The sequence below is a fragment of the Giraffa tippelskirchi genome, chromosome 7 (genome assembly GCF_054371585.1).
Source record: "Giraffa tippelskirchi isolate mGirTip1 chromosome 7, T2T-mGirTip1v1.2.pri, whole genome shotgun sequence".
Lineage (NCBI taxonomy): Eukaryota > Metazoa > Chordata > Mammalia > Artiodactyla > Giraffidae > Giraffa > Giraffa tippelskirchi.
In genome coordinates this window covers 27,000,743-27,016,600 of record NC_137281.1, presented here as the reverse complement: position 1 = coordinate 27,016,600, position 15,858 = coordinate 27,000,743, and the positions used below count along the sequence as shown (strand labels likewise).

Genomic DNA, 15,858 nt, shown 5'->3' with positions numbered 1-15,858 from the left:
CTTGAGTGGGAAAAGAGATAGAGTAGAACCATCTTTCTGCCTTCTGTGAGTCTCTATGAAGGGAGGGCTGGGGCCCTGCCTGAGAGTATGGAAACTGAGGAAGCAGTCCCTCAGGTACCATTGATGGGCACCAAGTCTGACCTGATCCGTCTGCCTGCCCCACCATACAAGGGCTTCAGAAGTCGCCCCTCCCCACAGCTGTCCCCTGCAGTTCCCCCATCCTCTCACTCCCTGCCTGTGAGAGAGCCCTGTGGGATGAAGCTTCACAAGTCATAATCTGTACAGCCACCTGTCTTTTCCTTTCCTATCTTGTCTGCTGCCATAACTTCTCCTCTGGGGAAATCAAGGTCTTTTCCAGCCTAGAGGATAGAAAACCATGGCTTCCAGATTTCCCCAGCTACCTGTCCCTACAGTCCAGCAAGCTCTATGGGCGAAAATCTGCTTGTTGATTCTGGCAAGGGACCCAGAGTGCTGACCGTCTTGGAGTCCTTCACGTCACAAGTGCCATAGTGTCGCAGGAGGAATATTCCGGAGGCCCACAGGCTGAGTGATGGGCAGCCCTTGGGGGATCATTGGTCAGCCATAGTGGTAGCAATCAGAGGGGCAGAGTGCTACTCCTGCTGCACGAGCAGAGGTTCTGGCTGTGGGTCAAGGCCTCTGGCAGCCTGGGACACTGACCTCAGTAAAATGGCTTACCCGTTTAGCATAATATACTGCCATGCCCCAGCTTTCTGAAGATACTGTCGTGAGTCACAACTATTCCCCTGCACTTGCACGACCTCCCTCAGCACCTCTTTTCATGTTTTTGAGCTTCATATTACCCTTAGCTTCATCCCAGGCAGGCTCCCTGACATGTGTTGTGTACCCTTCTGTGCAAACTAATGAGCCAGACCTCAAGGGGCCTAACTCAGTGGGACCAGTGAATGGCATATACTGGTAGTGTAGGAAAGGGTAGATGGAAATACTCCAACAGCCAAGCAGAGGCAGTGATTCTTAGCAGCATGTAGGATCAGAATAGTTGCACCTTATAGTTAAGAAGTGCCCAGCTTCTAGTTTTCCAGGTTAGGCGCAGGTCTGACCACAAGTGAACTGCCTGTTCTGTCTCTGTTCCTGTGACAGTGCCAGGTGCCCCATCACCCACTGTCCATAGTCCTTCCCAGGATGAAGCCCTGGTTGTCAGGGCAAACAGATTGAACCAGCTCTGCTTGTGCTTCTGCAGTGGGGGCCAAATCTCCCAGCTAGGGAAAGCAGATGGTTCGCCCATCCTCAGTCAGCTATGCTACTGGCTAGACGTCTAGCCTTTGATGCCATAGACATCAAAGACTTCAGATGTGGATTACTTGGCATCACTAGTGGCTGGATGTTCAATGCCTTTTCCTTTGTCTCCTCCATGAGTTCTTGATATTTCATCAGAGACTGAACCCTTAGAAACTTCACAAGGGTCCTGAGGTTCTCCAGGTTGGACCAGATGCTCTTCATTAGGGATATAACAGTATTGTCACACTGGACCTAGGCTAATAAAATAACTTGTTTTCTAATAAGATAGACCCCTCCCCCCCGTCTTTTTTTTTTTTTTTGGTAAACCACAATATTTTGAAACTGTTTTTGAAAGTGACTTGATTTGGGTTTTTATAATGCAACAAAGTGTAGCATGAAAGAAAAGGGGCTCAGTATTCCCCTTACAGGTTACAACCTTCACAAGCTGCTTGAATTTGTTTTTGTGGAGGGTTTCACTGTCCTGTCGCATGGTATGTGCAGTCTTATGTATGACCCAGCTGTAGACTAGATACAAAAACTTGACCAAGAGCATCCACGGACATCTGTTGAACCATCCTCTAGAGAGAAGGGGAAGATGAATTTATGCCATGTGTGGTATGGGTTTTTCTTCCAGATTTAAAAATAAAAACAAAATGTGTAGTGCTTCAGGAGAATTTCAGCTAGTGATTTTTTTTTTCTTCACTGCTCTATAAATGTCTTTTCTAATTAACCTTTTTCAACCGCAAAGCTCTAATAGATCTTAAACATTTGCTTTTTGTTTTTAGGTGATTGAAGTATATGACTTGACTAAAGTAAAGTTAAAATATTGGTAAGTTTTCTCCTGGTTTGTGTCCTAGGCTTGGCACACATGGGCTTATTTCTATCCTCAACAGTTCTGGGATCACAGCTGGTTGCCATGATTCCCTTCCCTCAGGCAGCCTCCAAATCTACTCCGTTTCCTGGGAAAGAGAAGGAAAGCTCATTCAGAACACACTGTGTATGAAACACTTCCCATTTGGGTCAGTTTCCTTAATCCCACCACAAAGCAGGACCTCAGTCTGTGACTGTCCCCTGGGTCATAGCTGCCCTTCCCTGCACAGCTTCTTTTGGCATCTTTTTATGTTTTCATGACCAGCAAATGTGGAACAAACCAGATATAGCTGACTCTGAGGCCTATGCTAAAGAGAATGCCAAAAGGATCGCTATTTGTTGGGGGTGAGGTGGGGGAGCAAAATCTGCTTTTTAGAATGAAAATGGGAATAGCCTGTATGGTGCACAAATATTTGAGCCCTCATATGGTAAGTCACTGTGCTGGCATCTAGAATATTCTGTTCAGTAAGCTTCCTTAACAAGCTTCCCTTTTCGAGGATATCAAAGGGGTCAGTTCCTGGGCTGTTTCAAGCAGTATCTGCCGATAGAGAAGTGGATAAACCAGATGCATAAAAGCACTGACCCCTGCAGATTCTGGTTATCTTTTAGTCTTGTTGGGGCCTTCCATACCTCAAAGTCTGGCTTCTCTTTACCCTCATAAGAGTCACTGGTGGGTAAGTGAGGGGTCAACAGTCAGGCTGCCCTGGGTTTGAGTTATGACTTCTTCATTTTATTACTCTGCGAAATAGGGCAAGTCACTTAACCTCTTTGAGCTTGTTTTTTCATCAGAGAAGTGAAAGCATAAATCTGGCTGCTGAGTTAGGAAAACTACATGAGATAATGCTGATAAAGCATATAGCATAGTGCCTGGTTAAAAACAGATGCTCTAGATGCAAACTGTTATATACAGATTAGATAAACAGCAAGGTCCTACTGTATAGCATGGGAAACTTTTCAATATCCTGTAATAAACCATAATGGAAAGAATGTGAAAAAGAATATATATATATACATACATATATATATATATATATAATTGAATCACTTTGCTGTACAGCAGAAATTAATGCAATATTGTAAATCAACTATACTTAATAAAATTTTTAAAATGCAGAGGTGTTCCATAAGTGATACTCATTTTTTTTAAAAATATTCTTAATCTTTAAGCATTCTCCTTAAAGTTAGAAATGACTTATCTTCGTGCTCATCGTCTGAAATCACACGCTCCTCTTTGCTCCCAAGCCCACCCCCTCCCAGGTATTTTTCCTTTGCTTGGGATCATTCTCCCCATCCACTTACCCATTCACCCATTTGATGAGTGCTGGTTCTTCTGCTTGTTAGGAAAACAAGCTGCCTTGCTTGGCTGTATCCTAGATTTAAAATGTTCATCCCCTTTTTAAGAAGGTTCCTTTTCAAGACAAACTACTCATAGGCATTCTGGGAAAACACATTAACAATGTCTATTTCTATGACTATTCCTTATCCAAGTCCAAATGCCATGGGGCTGAGGCTGGATTTACTTCCTTCTGAACTGGGCCTGGTCACCATAGATGTCTTGGGAGGTCCTAGAGGGCTAATCCTCTGTATCAGCCTCAGGAGAATTGACTATTTCTGACCTCATTAATTGTCTCTTATTTAAAAGTTCTATAGTTAAACCTTTATTTTGATATAATTATAGACTCAACCCCCATGTATTTTAAGAGTAACTCTTCCAGCCACCATCTCTAATGACCTGTGAGTGCATCCTACAAGCCTGGTATTAAAAAGCATCTTTGTTTTTCAGTGGCGTGCATTTCAATTCTCAAGCCATAGCTCCCACCATTGAGCAGATTGACCAGTCTTTCGGTGCAACCCATCCTGGAGGTAGGCCCAGTCCATCTGATTCCTCTGGTCATCTGTAGCAGCCAATAGTAATAAATCTGGCAAGTGGTGCCATGCCAGCCCCAACCTCAAAGCTCCTATCAGATTTGGGGGCCGGTACTTGGGTGTGAAGGAAAGCTCTCCCCCATTGTTTTCAGCCTAGTAAGTCAGTTCAGAAATGAGACACAATGAAAGTGTTGCCAATCATTACTCCCTGTCAGGCTGGTTTGTGTTCACAGCTTCGGATGCCATTCAACCTTGTCATTTTCTTCTCCCCACTCCCACAGTGTACAACTCTGCTGAGCAGCTCTTCCACCTCAACTTCAGAGGATTGTCTTTCTCTTTTCAGCTAGATTCCTGGACCGAGGCTCCCAAATATGAGGTTAGCCTTTTTCTTTCCCTGATATTTATTGCCCAGTGCCCGGATGATAGGGGGCAGAAGACAGTACCATTGGAGGAGGCTGGATAGGTACCCTTCCTTTGGTTCCCTTAATATCTGAGGTCTTCAGAGGCCCCTTGGGGGTACAGTGGGTGAAGTTGACAGAACAAAGCCCAGGCTGGCATTCCCAGGAGGAGGGCACTTCCAACTGAAGTGAGGTCGAGCTCGCTCTTCAGAGGGAAATCCATGTCGTGTGCTTTAAAATTCCAAATCACCACAGTTTTTCTCAATGGCCTAGAATTTGAGAGACTTCATCCTTCAACAATGGCATCCTTAGTGTTATAAAATGATAGTTTTTGTAAGTTTCACATTTTATTAAGGCATTTCTACATTTTCTCCCTGATGAAGGAAAGGAAAACTAAGTAAAATTAAAGATGAACTTTCATGGTTTAGTGAATTTATTGACCTGGAGACAGATCAGACTGTGCTTTGACCTGGCCAGTTCTTTTTTTTTTTTTTAATACCTTGATAAATAGAACGAGCAAATTTCAAAGTTTCTCAGAAACCATTCCACACTGCAGGTAACAATACCCAGTGAGAAATTGGATACAGAAAATGTGTACCAAATGAGGCAGTACCAGTAGCACAGTTGTGTCTGAAACAGATATTCCTATTCTAAATTCCCTACTTTTGTGACCTGGCCAGTTCTCGAAGACCATGAGTATTGGGAAAATGCCAAAGCTGAAGTGTGCTTTTAGTAAAACATTTATCCTGTGTTTGCAGCCCAATTTTGCCCATGGTCTGGCTTCTCTTCAGATACCCCACGGAGCAACTGTGAAACGAATGTACATCTACAGTGGGAACAGCCTACAGGATACCAAGTATGTGTGGGGGAACACAAGCTTCATGCTAAGGCCATGAGCTCCCTGGGAGGGAGGACAAAGTCTCTGCTCACTCTGTGCCTGCCCCCAGGGCTCCCATGATGCCCCTGAGCTGTTTCCTGGGCAACGTGTATGCTGAGAGTGTGGATGTTCTCCGGGATGGAACTGGACCCTCAGGTTTACGACTCCGCCTCCTTGCCGCAGGTCAGTTACTGGCTTTGGGGTGGTGGGTTCTCCATTATAGCCTTGTCGAGATGGTCTAAAATCCCACGTCCTTAGGGATAGTTGGTAGAAGACAAATGGTGCCGACGTTTATGGTTAGAAGTTTTCATTTGTGAAGGAATAAGACATAATTTTATTTTGAGCAGCTCTTATAAATGACAGTAAAACTGCTTCCCTCAACATGTACATCAGCCTCTGTGTACTTAGGTAGCTTTGCAGTGGTGCCCGGGTCCTAGAGGTGTATCTTACAGACTCAGTGTTGCATGTTCTCTCATTTTCCACCCTTTGTGCTCATTTCTCAGAGTAGACTGGCAAGAAGGACTTGTTGAATGGTGATTTGGCCATACCCTGCTCAGTTTTGCTGATTGCATACAAAAAGAATTGCTGCCTTCAGTAGCCAGTCTCTCTAGGATTCACACCTCATCCTATGATTTTGTTATGTGCACAGTCTCAGCTCCTTCGACCTTTGGATTATGCTTAGGGGTACAGAGATCGTCCAGTGTGGAGTTTGCCTCTGTAAAGATGACCTGGGGACTGTGAGCTCCATGAAGGGACCTATGCCCCTTCATGTGAGGGGCGTAGTGAGACTGGAGCTCATAGTCTAGCCAGACTTTGTTTGTAAGCTGGGATCTTCCCTCAGTCTCTGGGGCATTAGTTCTCAACTGCTAAGAATCTGGCAAATAAATTGTAAACTCACTCCCAGGAACAATTAGACAGTTCAAAGCCTCCAGGTTAGAAATTTCTTAAATGTGGTTTTCTAGCCATGGCAGAACACGAGCTACTTAAAGGAGCATTGTGCTTGCACTGTAGTTTTTGAAAGAATTGAGATGTGGCATCTCAAAAAAGAAGATGAGGTCTTCTCAGGAGGATTGCTGCTTGAAGCAGTGGGGTAGTCAAAGGTGGTATGAGGATACCAGGTGACAGCAAGAGGAGCCTGTTGAGAGTAGGGGGTCTCAGCCAGTTCTGACCACTGCCCTGACAGGACACTCCAAGCAGTCACATCACACTGCCTACAAGGTCAGTGGGGAAAACACTCCTTAAGTCAAGACCTCACTGCGTTATTATCCACCCGGTACTCATCGAGAGTTCCTATGGAGTGTGGCTACAGTGATGCCATTCAACTGTCTTGATCCCCACAGTAATGTATAGGAGGACTCACTCAAGGGAATCAGAAACTAAAATAGTCTCCTTGAGAAACTAAGGGTACCTTTACTTGAGGAGATTTCAGATAGAGTGAGACAAGAGAGGAGACTCACTTGTGAAGGGTGCCTCCCCTACAGTCCTGGGTGGACATTCACAAGAATCTGGAACTTGCAGACTTTAGGCACACAGTCTAGCTTGACAGGACTTTCAGTGGTTTCCATAGGTCACCCAGGCTAACCTAAGTGCAGGATTTATACACAGAGGTTAATGTGGACTGTGCTTTTTTTCCCTTGATTTACACACAACTCTGTGTGTGTGTGTGTGAGGAGTGGGATTTGAAACAACTTTTATTGTACATGAAAGAGCTTTGTCAGCCTGTGTGTGTGTGTGAGTGAGTGAGTGAGGAGTGGGATTTGAAATAGTTTTTATTGTACAAGAAAGAGCTTTGTCAGCTGTAAAGCCCTATACAGAGTAAGGTGATAGTGGTGATGATCACGGCACTAGAAATTAGTCCTCCTCAGAGTCTTAGCTTCGTTTTATAATTTTGGGCAAAACACTCTGTCTTCCCATCCACAGAATGAGGGAAATTTTACTGTTGGTGTGTTCATTGCTATTCCATAATCACTTCTGTGCGTGTGTGTGTGTGTGTGTGTGTGTGTGTGTATTTAACTAGAACCACTTTTGAAATGTTTTAGACAGAGTCAGAGTTTAAAGATTGTTCTCAAAGAAGAAACCTTTGGCAAATCAGGTTTTCCATTTTCACCCACTTTCCTGGTTTGTCTCTTTTTGAGTGTTAGTGTTTGTAGAGTTAGGGAGTAAGTTAATGGGTGCTTAGCTCTTGGCTCTTTTATCGAGTGTTCTTCCGGTCCAGTCCCAGGTTGGGGGTTACCATTGAGAAGTACTTCTTATCGTAAATCCTCTATCTTGTTGGGAACCAGAAAGTGGCAGGAGATAATGGCACCCATTTGTATATTTCCATAGCACCTGCTGTTTGTTGTACCGCAGTTGTGTGATGGTCTGATTACAGTCTTTACACCATGAGCTCCAACGTGGGCAGAGTCTGCACCTATTTTTCTCACCATTGTTCCCTCAGCATCTAGCAGAGTGTCCTAGCCCAGGGTATCAATGACTAAATATTTGGTGAGTCAGTGAGTGACATTTCCAGAGTTCCATGTTACTTTTGTCGGATTGAGTGAGTCTCTGGCATTATTTTGAGTAGATAGTGATCTCCTGTAGCATCTCAAGTCCTGGTGACCTGTTGTTTCTACTTACATGCCATCTTGCTCCTTAGCCAAACCTGATAATGCAGCATGCAGCCACTGGCCTCTCTGGGGCTCCAGACCCTGGGCTGCAGGGTCCTAGGCCCTGACTGGGACCCTGACCACCTCTACTTGTTCTCTGCAGGTTGTGGACCTGGCCTGCTAGCAGATGCCAAGATGCGGGTATTTGAACGCTCAGTGTATTTTGGTGATTCCTGTCAAGATGTTCTTAGCATGCTTGGCTCTCCACACAAGGTCTTCTACAAGTCAGAAGATAAGGTAGGGGAAATGTGTTTATAAAGTGAATGGGTGGTCTCTCTTTATTTAATCAACTTGAACTTAATAGTGAATAAATATAAACTGCTATTTTCCCATAGAACCTGTTCTATTAAAGCTGATGGAAAAAAAGTAAAAAACTGATGGAGAAGTAAATTGAAAGCTCTCTTCCGACCCCTGTTGGTCAGACTGCCCTGCCTTTCCTTAGAGACCAGGGCCCAGTCTATAGTCAACCAAAGCTGTCTGGGTTGTTCAGCACCAGTATCGGGGACCCCCACACTCTTGCTTACCCAACAGATGACTGTCATACACGAAACACAACTTGTAGACTCATTTCATCCAAGAACTGTATTAATGGATTGGATTTTAATTCATTGTTATTTTCGTCCCAACAGATGAAGATTCATTCTCCTTCTCCTCATAAGCAAGTTCCATCCAAGTGCAATGACTACTTTTTTAACTACTTCACTCTCGGAGTGGTAAGCTGTGATTCCTTACAGAAGTGTTCCATTTTCCTGGGGGTGTGCAGTGTGCTGGGCAGGCCTATGTGTACACTTGCAGCTTTAACTGTGCTGGCCTGTGGAAGCCAGAAGGATCTGGCAGGTCCTGGCTTTCAGAACAACCAGGTGCCTTGAGCCCCTTGACAGTCAGGGGGGCCCTGAATCTTCTCATTAGTTTTTAAGGCAAAATCTATGCTCAGTTACATTTTTTAATCTGGTGCTTTTTGTCAGGGAAGATCTCCCTGACCATGTTTGAGTTCTCAAGCAGTGGGAACTGTAGCCCTCTGTGCCTGTGGGGCCTCCTGGTACAAGGTTTGGAATGAGGAGGCCTGGAGATGGTTGGGCATGTGTCATCATCCCGTCGCTCTAGGCCTTAGCTGTCCCCTTGGTTGTTATTGGGTCAGAACTGTTCCCCAAGGGCGTCCCTATTGTGGAGGGGGTGTCTTCGAGTAGGACATGCCGTCAAAAGCCCCCTGCCCTGCCTCAGTAATTTTACCCACTTGAGCATCCTTGTTTTCTATCCCAGGACATTCTCTTTGATGCTAATACACACAAAGTGAAGAAGTTTGTCCTACATACCAATTACCCTGGACATTATAATTTTAATATGTGAGTATACCTGCACCTGCCCCTCCAGGAAAGAGAGCTTGAGGTCTTGGATGTTTGCTAATTCATGAAAAGTAAACCATTTCCTAAGTGTTTTCTGTGCCTGATGCAGTGTCCATTACCTTATATCTCTCCATTTATATCCATTTTACAAATAGAGAAATGGATTCAGAAAGCTTGGCCTCTTATCCAAGGTGATAGGGTCTTCAGAGCCCCCCGGCTCTGCCCTTTCTGGTTTGACTCGAGGGCCCAAATCTGGCCTCTCCAGTGCTTTGAGCAGGTGTGCTTGATCCTGGTTTTCCTAGGGTGCAGAGTTGAGATGTGGGGGTGGTCAGGTCTCCCAAGGGGTCCCACCTTTACCCATCTCCCTTCTCTCTCTAGTTATCACCGCTGTGAGTTCAAGATCCCCCTGACCGTAAAGAGAGGTGAGTAGTCAGTGTCCTCAGGGTAAGGAAAGGGTTTTAGAGTCAGTCTCTCATGCTTCGAAGAGATGATGATCCAAGCAGAGAGGGTGGCAGTGGTTGGATGTGTGGACTCTTTGCCCACCTGCTTCTGCCCAGAGCCTCAGTTTCTCTGGGTTGGGCTCTTGGTTCTGGGGGCCACATGGTTCTTGGTCCGTAGTCTCCTGGAAGCCCTTAAGGTCTTATCCTGTGCCTGTGGGATTGTTGGTTTCCAAACTTCAATCCCAGTGCCTAGGGCAGCGAGGGATGGGGTCGCAGGTGGGCTGAGCCTTCTACCTGAGCAGATGTGGAACTAAATCCAGGCCAGGCCAGCTACCAACCATGCTGTGTTCTCTTTTCAGAAAACACAGAGGGTCAGACAGAAACATGCACAACCTACAGCAAGGTGAGCTCTTATTTTTCCCACCTGACACGGTCTGAGAGTGAGGAGGGCATGAGCCTGCCAGCAGTCTGGAGCCTGTGTCCTTTGGGCCAGCCGTTGGTCACAGTGGGATCAGGTCCCTGCTAATCCCCTGTCACCCTCATCCCTCTTGTAGTGGGACAACATCCAGGAGCTCCTGGGACACCCTGTGGAGAAGCCTGTGGTCCTGCACAGGTGAGTGGGGGTTTGCTTTCTGATCGCCCCACCCAGCTCCTCACCACCCAGAAGGACCGGGAACCCTAGCAGTGGGTATGGCTTAAAACCGGCAGGAATTTCTGATGTTGCCACACGCTTCCTGCCCCAGCCCTGTGAGTTACAACTCAGCCAACAGTTCTGCACATTTACTTGTAACCAGAGGTACTGCCCCTGGGATAGCTCCCCCCTCTCCCTCCTACCTCCAGGTATAGGGACCTTTTCACCTCCAGTTACTCAGAGAGGGAGGCAGTTTGACTAGCTCTCCTCGTCACACCTGCTACCTGCTTTAGTTCATAGCCCAGTACCTGGTTGCCCTGCTGTCTGAGGCGCCCTCTCCGTACTGACTTTGTACACTCCAGTCCCATTGCATAATACCCTTCTGTCCCAGCTGGACTGCAGAGGACTCGGTGCTTGAGTGAGATCGATCACTGTGCCTCGGACCTCAAGAGCCCATGTGGGAAACACACTCAGAGCCCTGAGGGACCACTGGCTAACAGCCCCTACCCAAAAAGGAACTGGATGCCCCACCTGGCCTAGGTCTCTGTCTGCCCCTCTAATTCTGGCTTCCCTGGCCTCAGGTCCTCGTCCCCAAACAACACCAACCCTTTTGGCTCCACATTCTGCTTTGGTCTTCAGCGGATGATCTTTGAGGTGAGCCCTGGGGATTGAGTAGCTGGTGATCATGGCAAGGGCAGGCAAATGATGGGGGAAAGAGATTGGGGGGGGCCTGAAGACCCTGCTGTGCAGGCTCATTCAACAAGATGAGGGGAAATAGGGAGCCCACATTTATATTTGAAAACATGAGTACAATAGCAAAGGGAACCACAGGGCAAGTGGGGCTCTGTTGGGGAGTGTTGGGGAGGGTCTTTAAATGCCATATGAATGACTATGCGGTGGGGCAAGTGGCTCTTGAGGCCCTACTGGCTGGGAGAAGAATGGGCTGCCCCTGCTTTCCCATCTGGTTGCCATACCTTCAGCAGACCCCTAGCAGTTCCAGAAGGGCTGGACAGATGGGTATGGTGAAGTTTATGTGTCCCGAAGGAACAGGCAGACACAGGGGCAGAGATGACCCCTAGCATGAGCTGGGGGGTGTTGAGGGGTCAGTCCAGCCCCACGTGCAAGTGTGTTGCACACACAGGCGCTGCCTCAAGTGCCTTCTCTTCCATCACAGCCCAGGACTGATCCCACTGGGGGTTTTGTGGGAGTTTTGCTGTGCTTACATCCCTTCGATTCCTCCCCCTCGACTCACTGTCCTCTTCTTACACCAGGTCATGCAGAACAACCACATTGCCTCGGTGACCCTTTATGGCCCCCCCAGACCTGGTGCCCACCTGAGAACCGCGGAGCTCCCCTAGGAACGTCATGACCCTTGCCCCTCTGCCCCGTGGAACTGTGCATTGCATCCTGTTCAGTGGGCCACCCCGTGGGTTTTCTTGGACATCTTGCCAGTGTGGAACGGCTGTTGTGGTGTTTTGAGGTGGGGCTCAGGCTGGGCATTCTGCCATGGGGTGAGAGGCCCAGATATTCCTCAGTCCATTCTCAGCCTGCTGGTGCCAACAGGGGACACAGACTGCAGAGAGAAGCACAAACTCTGAGCCTTGATACCTGGAGCCAGGAGCTCTCAACTAACATGTAAGGAGACAGGGTTCTGTCTCCCTGTCCCACACACATTGGGAAAACCTGGGACTTTTCTATGGCTGAGAACACAGGCTCCCAGACAAGGACACGGTCCTGCCTTTGGCCCAACATTGCCACATGACCTTTAAGGCAAGCAGGTAGCATGTCCATAGTACTTGGTTGCGACTTTTGCACTACATCCACTTTAGTTACTTGATGAGCTGGCTGTGGCCAAGGTGGCCCACCTGCCCTTCCCTGTTTCTTTCTTGCACGCGCTCCCTGCCAGGCCCAGTAGGCACACCCAAGTGGTTGAAACACAACTTTCTACCATCAAGGTACGTGCTCAGGCCTGGCTCCACCTGTCTTGGAGCAAGCCTTCAAGGTCGCCTGTTCCCCTGCTCTGCCCCAACGTGGCTGGTGGGGCTGCATGTTTCCATTTTGTTTGCCTCTTTTATTTAATGCCAAAGTTTTAGCCAAAGACATCTTCCTCCTTTTTTGTGTGTTTCAGCATTCTGTTCTGCACTGTGGGCTTGGCTCTCCTGCCCTGATTCTGGGCAGTGTCCCCTGGCCGGGCCCTTTCACACGGCTCAAGGCCTCTGGGGCTCCTGGAGGGCTGGGCTGCTCAGTCTCTTCGTGAGACTTGCTAAGGAAAGAAGCGTATGTGCTTTAAAAATATTAATCCTTTTGAAAAGAATTGAGAAGAGAAATGTATAATTTTATCCCATTTTTAATATTTTGGTCTAGCAACTTGTGATACATAGATGACAATTTTGTGAGGTTTTTCAAATGTGTGTATAGATTTTTGTAAATACGACTCTTTTGTAATTAATTCATGTACAGCCTCATCCTGTATAGTTTAACAATGAATGTGCGGGGGACCAGCCCCAGGCTCCTGTGTGACGTTCCCATGACTTTGTGACTGTTTGGTGTCTTCCCGTGTGGACGGTGGCCTGGCCAGAGACCCCCACACATCCCACTGTGGGGCAGCCAGGACTCTTCCCATCCTCCTAGAATGGGGGAATCTTCCTCATGCCCTACCCATATCCCTCCTCCAATAAAGACCTATGCCCTCAGCAACAGCTCCCCATGTGCTGTTGTTGGGATGTTTGTACTAAAATAAGCCTGGAGGCATTGGTTTGTTTTTGAGAAAGGGGGTGGTTGAAGAAGATGGGGAATTTTACAGCTGGAATCATCTTAGAAGAGGTTCCTTGGCTCCTCTGAAGGGGGCAGCACAGACTCCAGTGGGGGACTGGCATAGTTGCATGGGTGTGGGTAGCTGGAGGTGGGGGGAGACTTCAGGTAGGACAGTGTGCCCAGTCCCTGTGTGCCTCCATCCCAGGTGTTCCACCTAGTCCAGGGCTCAGGAGGGGCTGGCCCCAGAAAAGCAGATCTAAAGACCTAGACAGGGCTAAGACTCCAGTTTGCAAACTGGAGGGGCAGATAGGAAGCAAAACACCTACTTTCAGATTGAGTTGTGGCAGAATGGCTACCAGTTCCGTGAGGAGCTCCCTGTGGGGTCCAGCCTTGAGAAAGACCTGCATTTGTTGGCATCACTCTAGGGGTTCTAAACTAAGCGTGGTCAGATTTCATGAGCCTTTGCCACCACCCCTCCCCCCATACATACACTCACACATCCCTGCTAGGAGGACCAAGCATGTTCACCTGCTTGGCAAAGAGCCTGGTTCTCCACCACCTCAGCCCTGGCTATCTCAAAACTGCCACCATTAGATTGGTTCCAGATCACCGCCCAGTAGAGTGGGTCAGCAGGAGCCAAGCTCAGTCTTCATTCCCTGGGCCTTCTGAAGGCAGACACCTGGATAACCCCTTTCTGGGGAAGAACCACATACACAGCACTAACCCGCCTGGGAAATCTACCCTTCAAGCTACCTCCCACTTATATCCTGGGTCTGAATGAGGGGGGCTTAGAGCTGTGATAGGAGGCTAGGGGCCCCACTGGAAGGGGCCAGCAGGAACAGGCCATGGACGCGCACAGGCTGGCCCATTCGGCCCGTGCAGCAGGTGCCACATAAGCCAGATGTCAGCAGCCGAGAGCCCATGCACTACAACCAGCTCGCGGTAAAAGCAGGGGTCGAAGGTGTGGAGGTGCGGTGCGGCTGAAGGTCGAGGGATGCCGAAAGTGCGGAAAGCAGGATGAGGCTCCGGCGTGAGGCGCAGGCGCTGTAGACACATGCCCAGAAAGACGTCGTCGATGGGGAAAAGCTCAACCTGCGCACAGGCACCGGCCAGGCGGCGCAGCGTGGCCCCCGAGAGCACGAAGCCGCCGCCGCCTGCGTAGGCTGGGTAGGCTGGCAGGCCGTACACAGCCTCGGGGATGTAGTATTTGCTGGCCCGCACGCGGATTGGCCGTGCCTGCAGGATCACGTCACCTGCAAGCAGGTCCTGAGCCGGATCCCTCGGAGCCAGGAAATCCAGCAGGTTTCCCACGTGCACGAACACGTCGGCGTCGCCTTTAAAAACGAAGCGCACGTCAGGGCAGTAGGCGGAGGCCCAGGCCAGAAAGTGGATCTCCTTGAGCGTTAGGTTGAAGAAAGTGTCGTCGAAGGCCCAGAGCAGGATGTCCGCGTACGCGCGGCTCTCGGCACGCAGCAGGGCGCTCCAGTGCGTTTGAGTTCCCGCCTCCGCCTCACCCGCGACTGTGCCCGCGCCCCTGGGCACGCCCAGCAAGAACACCCGGCGCACTAGCGCCCCCTGCACGCGCCCCTCAGCACCCCACGTCTGGCGCACGGCCTGGCGCCGCTCGAAGTCCGCCGCCACCGACTTGACGGCGATGAGCAGGTCGGGTCCGCGGGGGAACGCGCCATTTCCTTGGCACTTGTGTGGCTGATTAATGAGAAGGGGGAAGCGCCGCTGGTCCTTGGCGCGCAGATAGCGGCCGAAGTCAAAGGGTCCCGTGGGCGTGGGCGGCTCCGGCGTATCCCCTTCGTAGGCCGGAGGGGCTGCACCCGTGTCCGGGGCCTGAAATACACGGAGCCCTGGGGTGGGCCCCGGCGCCTCCCTCCCTTGTGCTCGCGGCGCGCTCGTCGTCGGGGCCGCGCCTTCGTGCTGCGCGTAGAGCAGGAGGCCAAGGGTGGCGCCGAGGAGCAGCGTGAGCAACGCTTCTCGGCGTAGGCGCAGCCTCCGCCTCATGTCAGCCTGGCCGGCGCTCGCGCCCCCTGCGGAGAGACTCAGTCAGGGGCTCGCGACGTGGAAGCTAATAGCCGGCGAGGGCTCCCGCCCCGCGCTCCCGGAGGGGAGGCCGCGGGAAGCCACAGGCCGGGGGTCTCTGGCTACCGGTCGTTCATCCGCCTCCGGGGTCCTCCTGTTTTGGACCCTAACTCCCCCCACTGGGATGGACACCCTGAAAGGACAAGAGGTTCATCCTCTTAGCCGGCTCCCACCCTCTCAGCTCTGGCCCAGGACGGTGCCCCAGAGCCGGGCCGAGAGACGCGGAGCCTCGGCCCCACCCTCTTCCCGCGCTGAGAACGAATCCCTTCCACCCATCCCTACCCACCACAGCGGTCCTTGGGATCCTGACACACCTTCGGCCCTTGGGAGTGGCGCGGCCCCGGATGCCGGGGCCTCCGGGGCTCAGCGCAGGGTCCCAAGGGCGGCCATGGACGGGGCCTGGGCCAAATGCAACGTTGGCAGGAAGGGGGGCCAGGGCCGCTGCCACGTGATCCTACAGCTGTGTGCGCCCGGACATCTGGAGCTCAAATTCCGCCCTAGCGCCGCGGGAATGCGGAGACTAATCTCTGAAAGGGATCCTCACGGTCAGCTCTGTCTCCGGAAGGCTCAAAGAGGTGAGTTTTGGTCTTCTTTCTTACTTAAACTCCCCAATTCTGCCTTTCCAGGGGACAGGAAGAAGCACTAGCCTTTTTGGTTAGTTTCCCCACCCTTGCCTCTCCGGAGCC

At 49.8% G+C, this 15,858-nt stretch overlaps 2 protein-coding genes across 9 annotated transcripts in view; one reads left to right on the top strand and one right to left on the bottom strand.

Annotated features, from left to right (window-relative positions):
- PHAF1 (phagophore assembly factor 1) overlaps positions 1–13,064 on the top strand; it is a 25,144-nt gene extending 12,080 nt beyond the window's left edge. For all 6 annotated transcript variants that reach the window (XM_081513191.1, XM_081513193.1, XM_081513195.1 and 3 more), the window contains 13 exons: positions 2,043–2,086; positions 3,911–3,990; positions 4,275–4,369; positions 5,150–5,247; positions 5,339–5,451; positions 8,017–8,150; positions 8,543–8,626; positions 9,174–9,256; positions 9,635–9,678; positions 10,056–10,099; positions 10,251–10,309; positions 10,909–10,981; positions 11,599–13,064. In XM_081513191.1, the coding sequence (XP_081369317.1) occupies positions 2,043–2,086; positions 3,911–3,990; positions 4,275–4,369; positions 5,150–5,247; positions 5,339–5,451; positions 8,017–8,150; positions 8,543–8,626; positions 9,174–9,256; positions 9,635–9,678; positions 10,056–10,099; positions 10,251–10,309; positions 10,909–10,981; positions 11,599–11,685 (1,038 nt within the window). In that variant the 3' untranslated portion in view covers positions 11,686–13,064. The remainder of the gene's footprint in view (positions 1–2,042; positions 2,087–3,910; positions 3,991–4,274; positions 4,370–5,149; positions 5,248–5,338; positions 5,452–8,016; positions 8,151–8,542; positions 8,627–9,173; positions 9,257–9,634; positions 9,679–10,055; positions 10,100–10,250; positions 10,310–10,908; positions 10,982–11,598) is intronic.
- B3GNT9 (UDP-GlcNAc:betaGal beta-1,3-N-acetylglucosaminyltransferase 9) lies at positions 12,659–15,858 on the bottom strand. 3 transcript variants are annotated; one of them, XM_081513233.1, is made up of 2 exons: positions 15,459–15,858; positions 12,659–15,120 (listed from the first exon to the last, which is right to left on the bottom strand). In XM_081513233.1, exon 2 carries the CDS (start codon positions 15,092–15,094, stop codon positions 13,889–13,891), a length of 1,206 nt encoding a protein of 401 aa, XP_081369359.1. In that variant the 5' UTR covers positions 15,095–15,120; positions 15,459–15,858; the 3' UTR covers positions 12,659–13,888. The 3 variants fall into 3 exon arrangements, with proteins under 3 accessions (XP_081369359.1, XP_081369360.1, XP_081369361.1); XM_081513234.1 differs by having other exon boundaries at positions 15,487–15,599; XM_081513235.1 differs by having other exon boundaries at positions 12,659–15,305; positions 15,487–15,506.

Bases quoted from the DNA above. Each gene is read 5' to 3' on its own strand.
- B3GNT9 (XM_081513233.1), bottom strand. From the start codon at position 15,094: ATGAGGCGGAGGCTGCGCCTACGCCGAGAAGCGTTGCTCACGCTGCTC.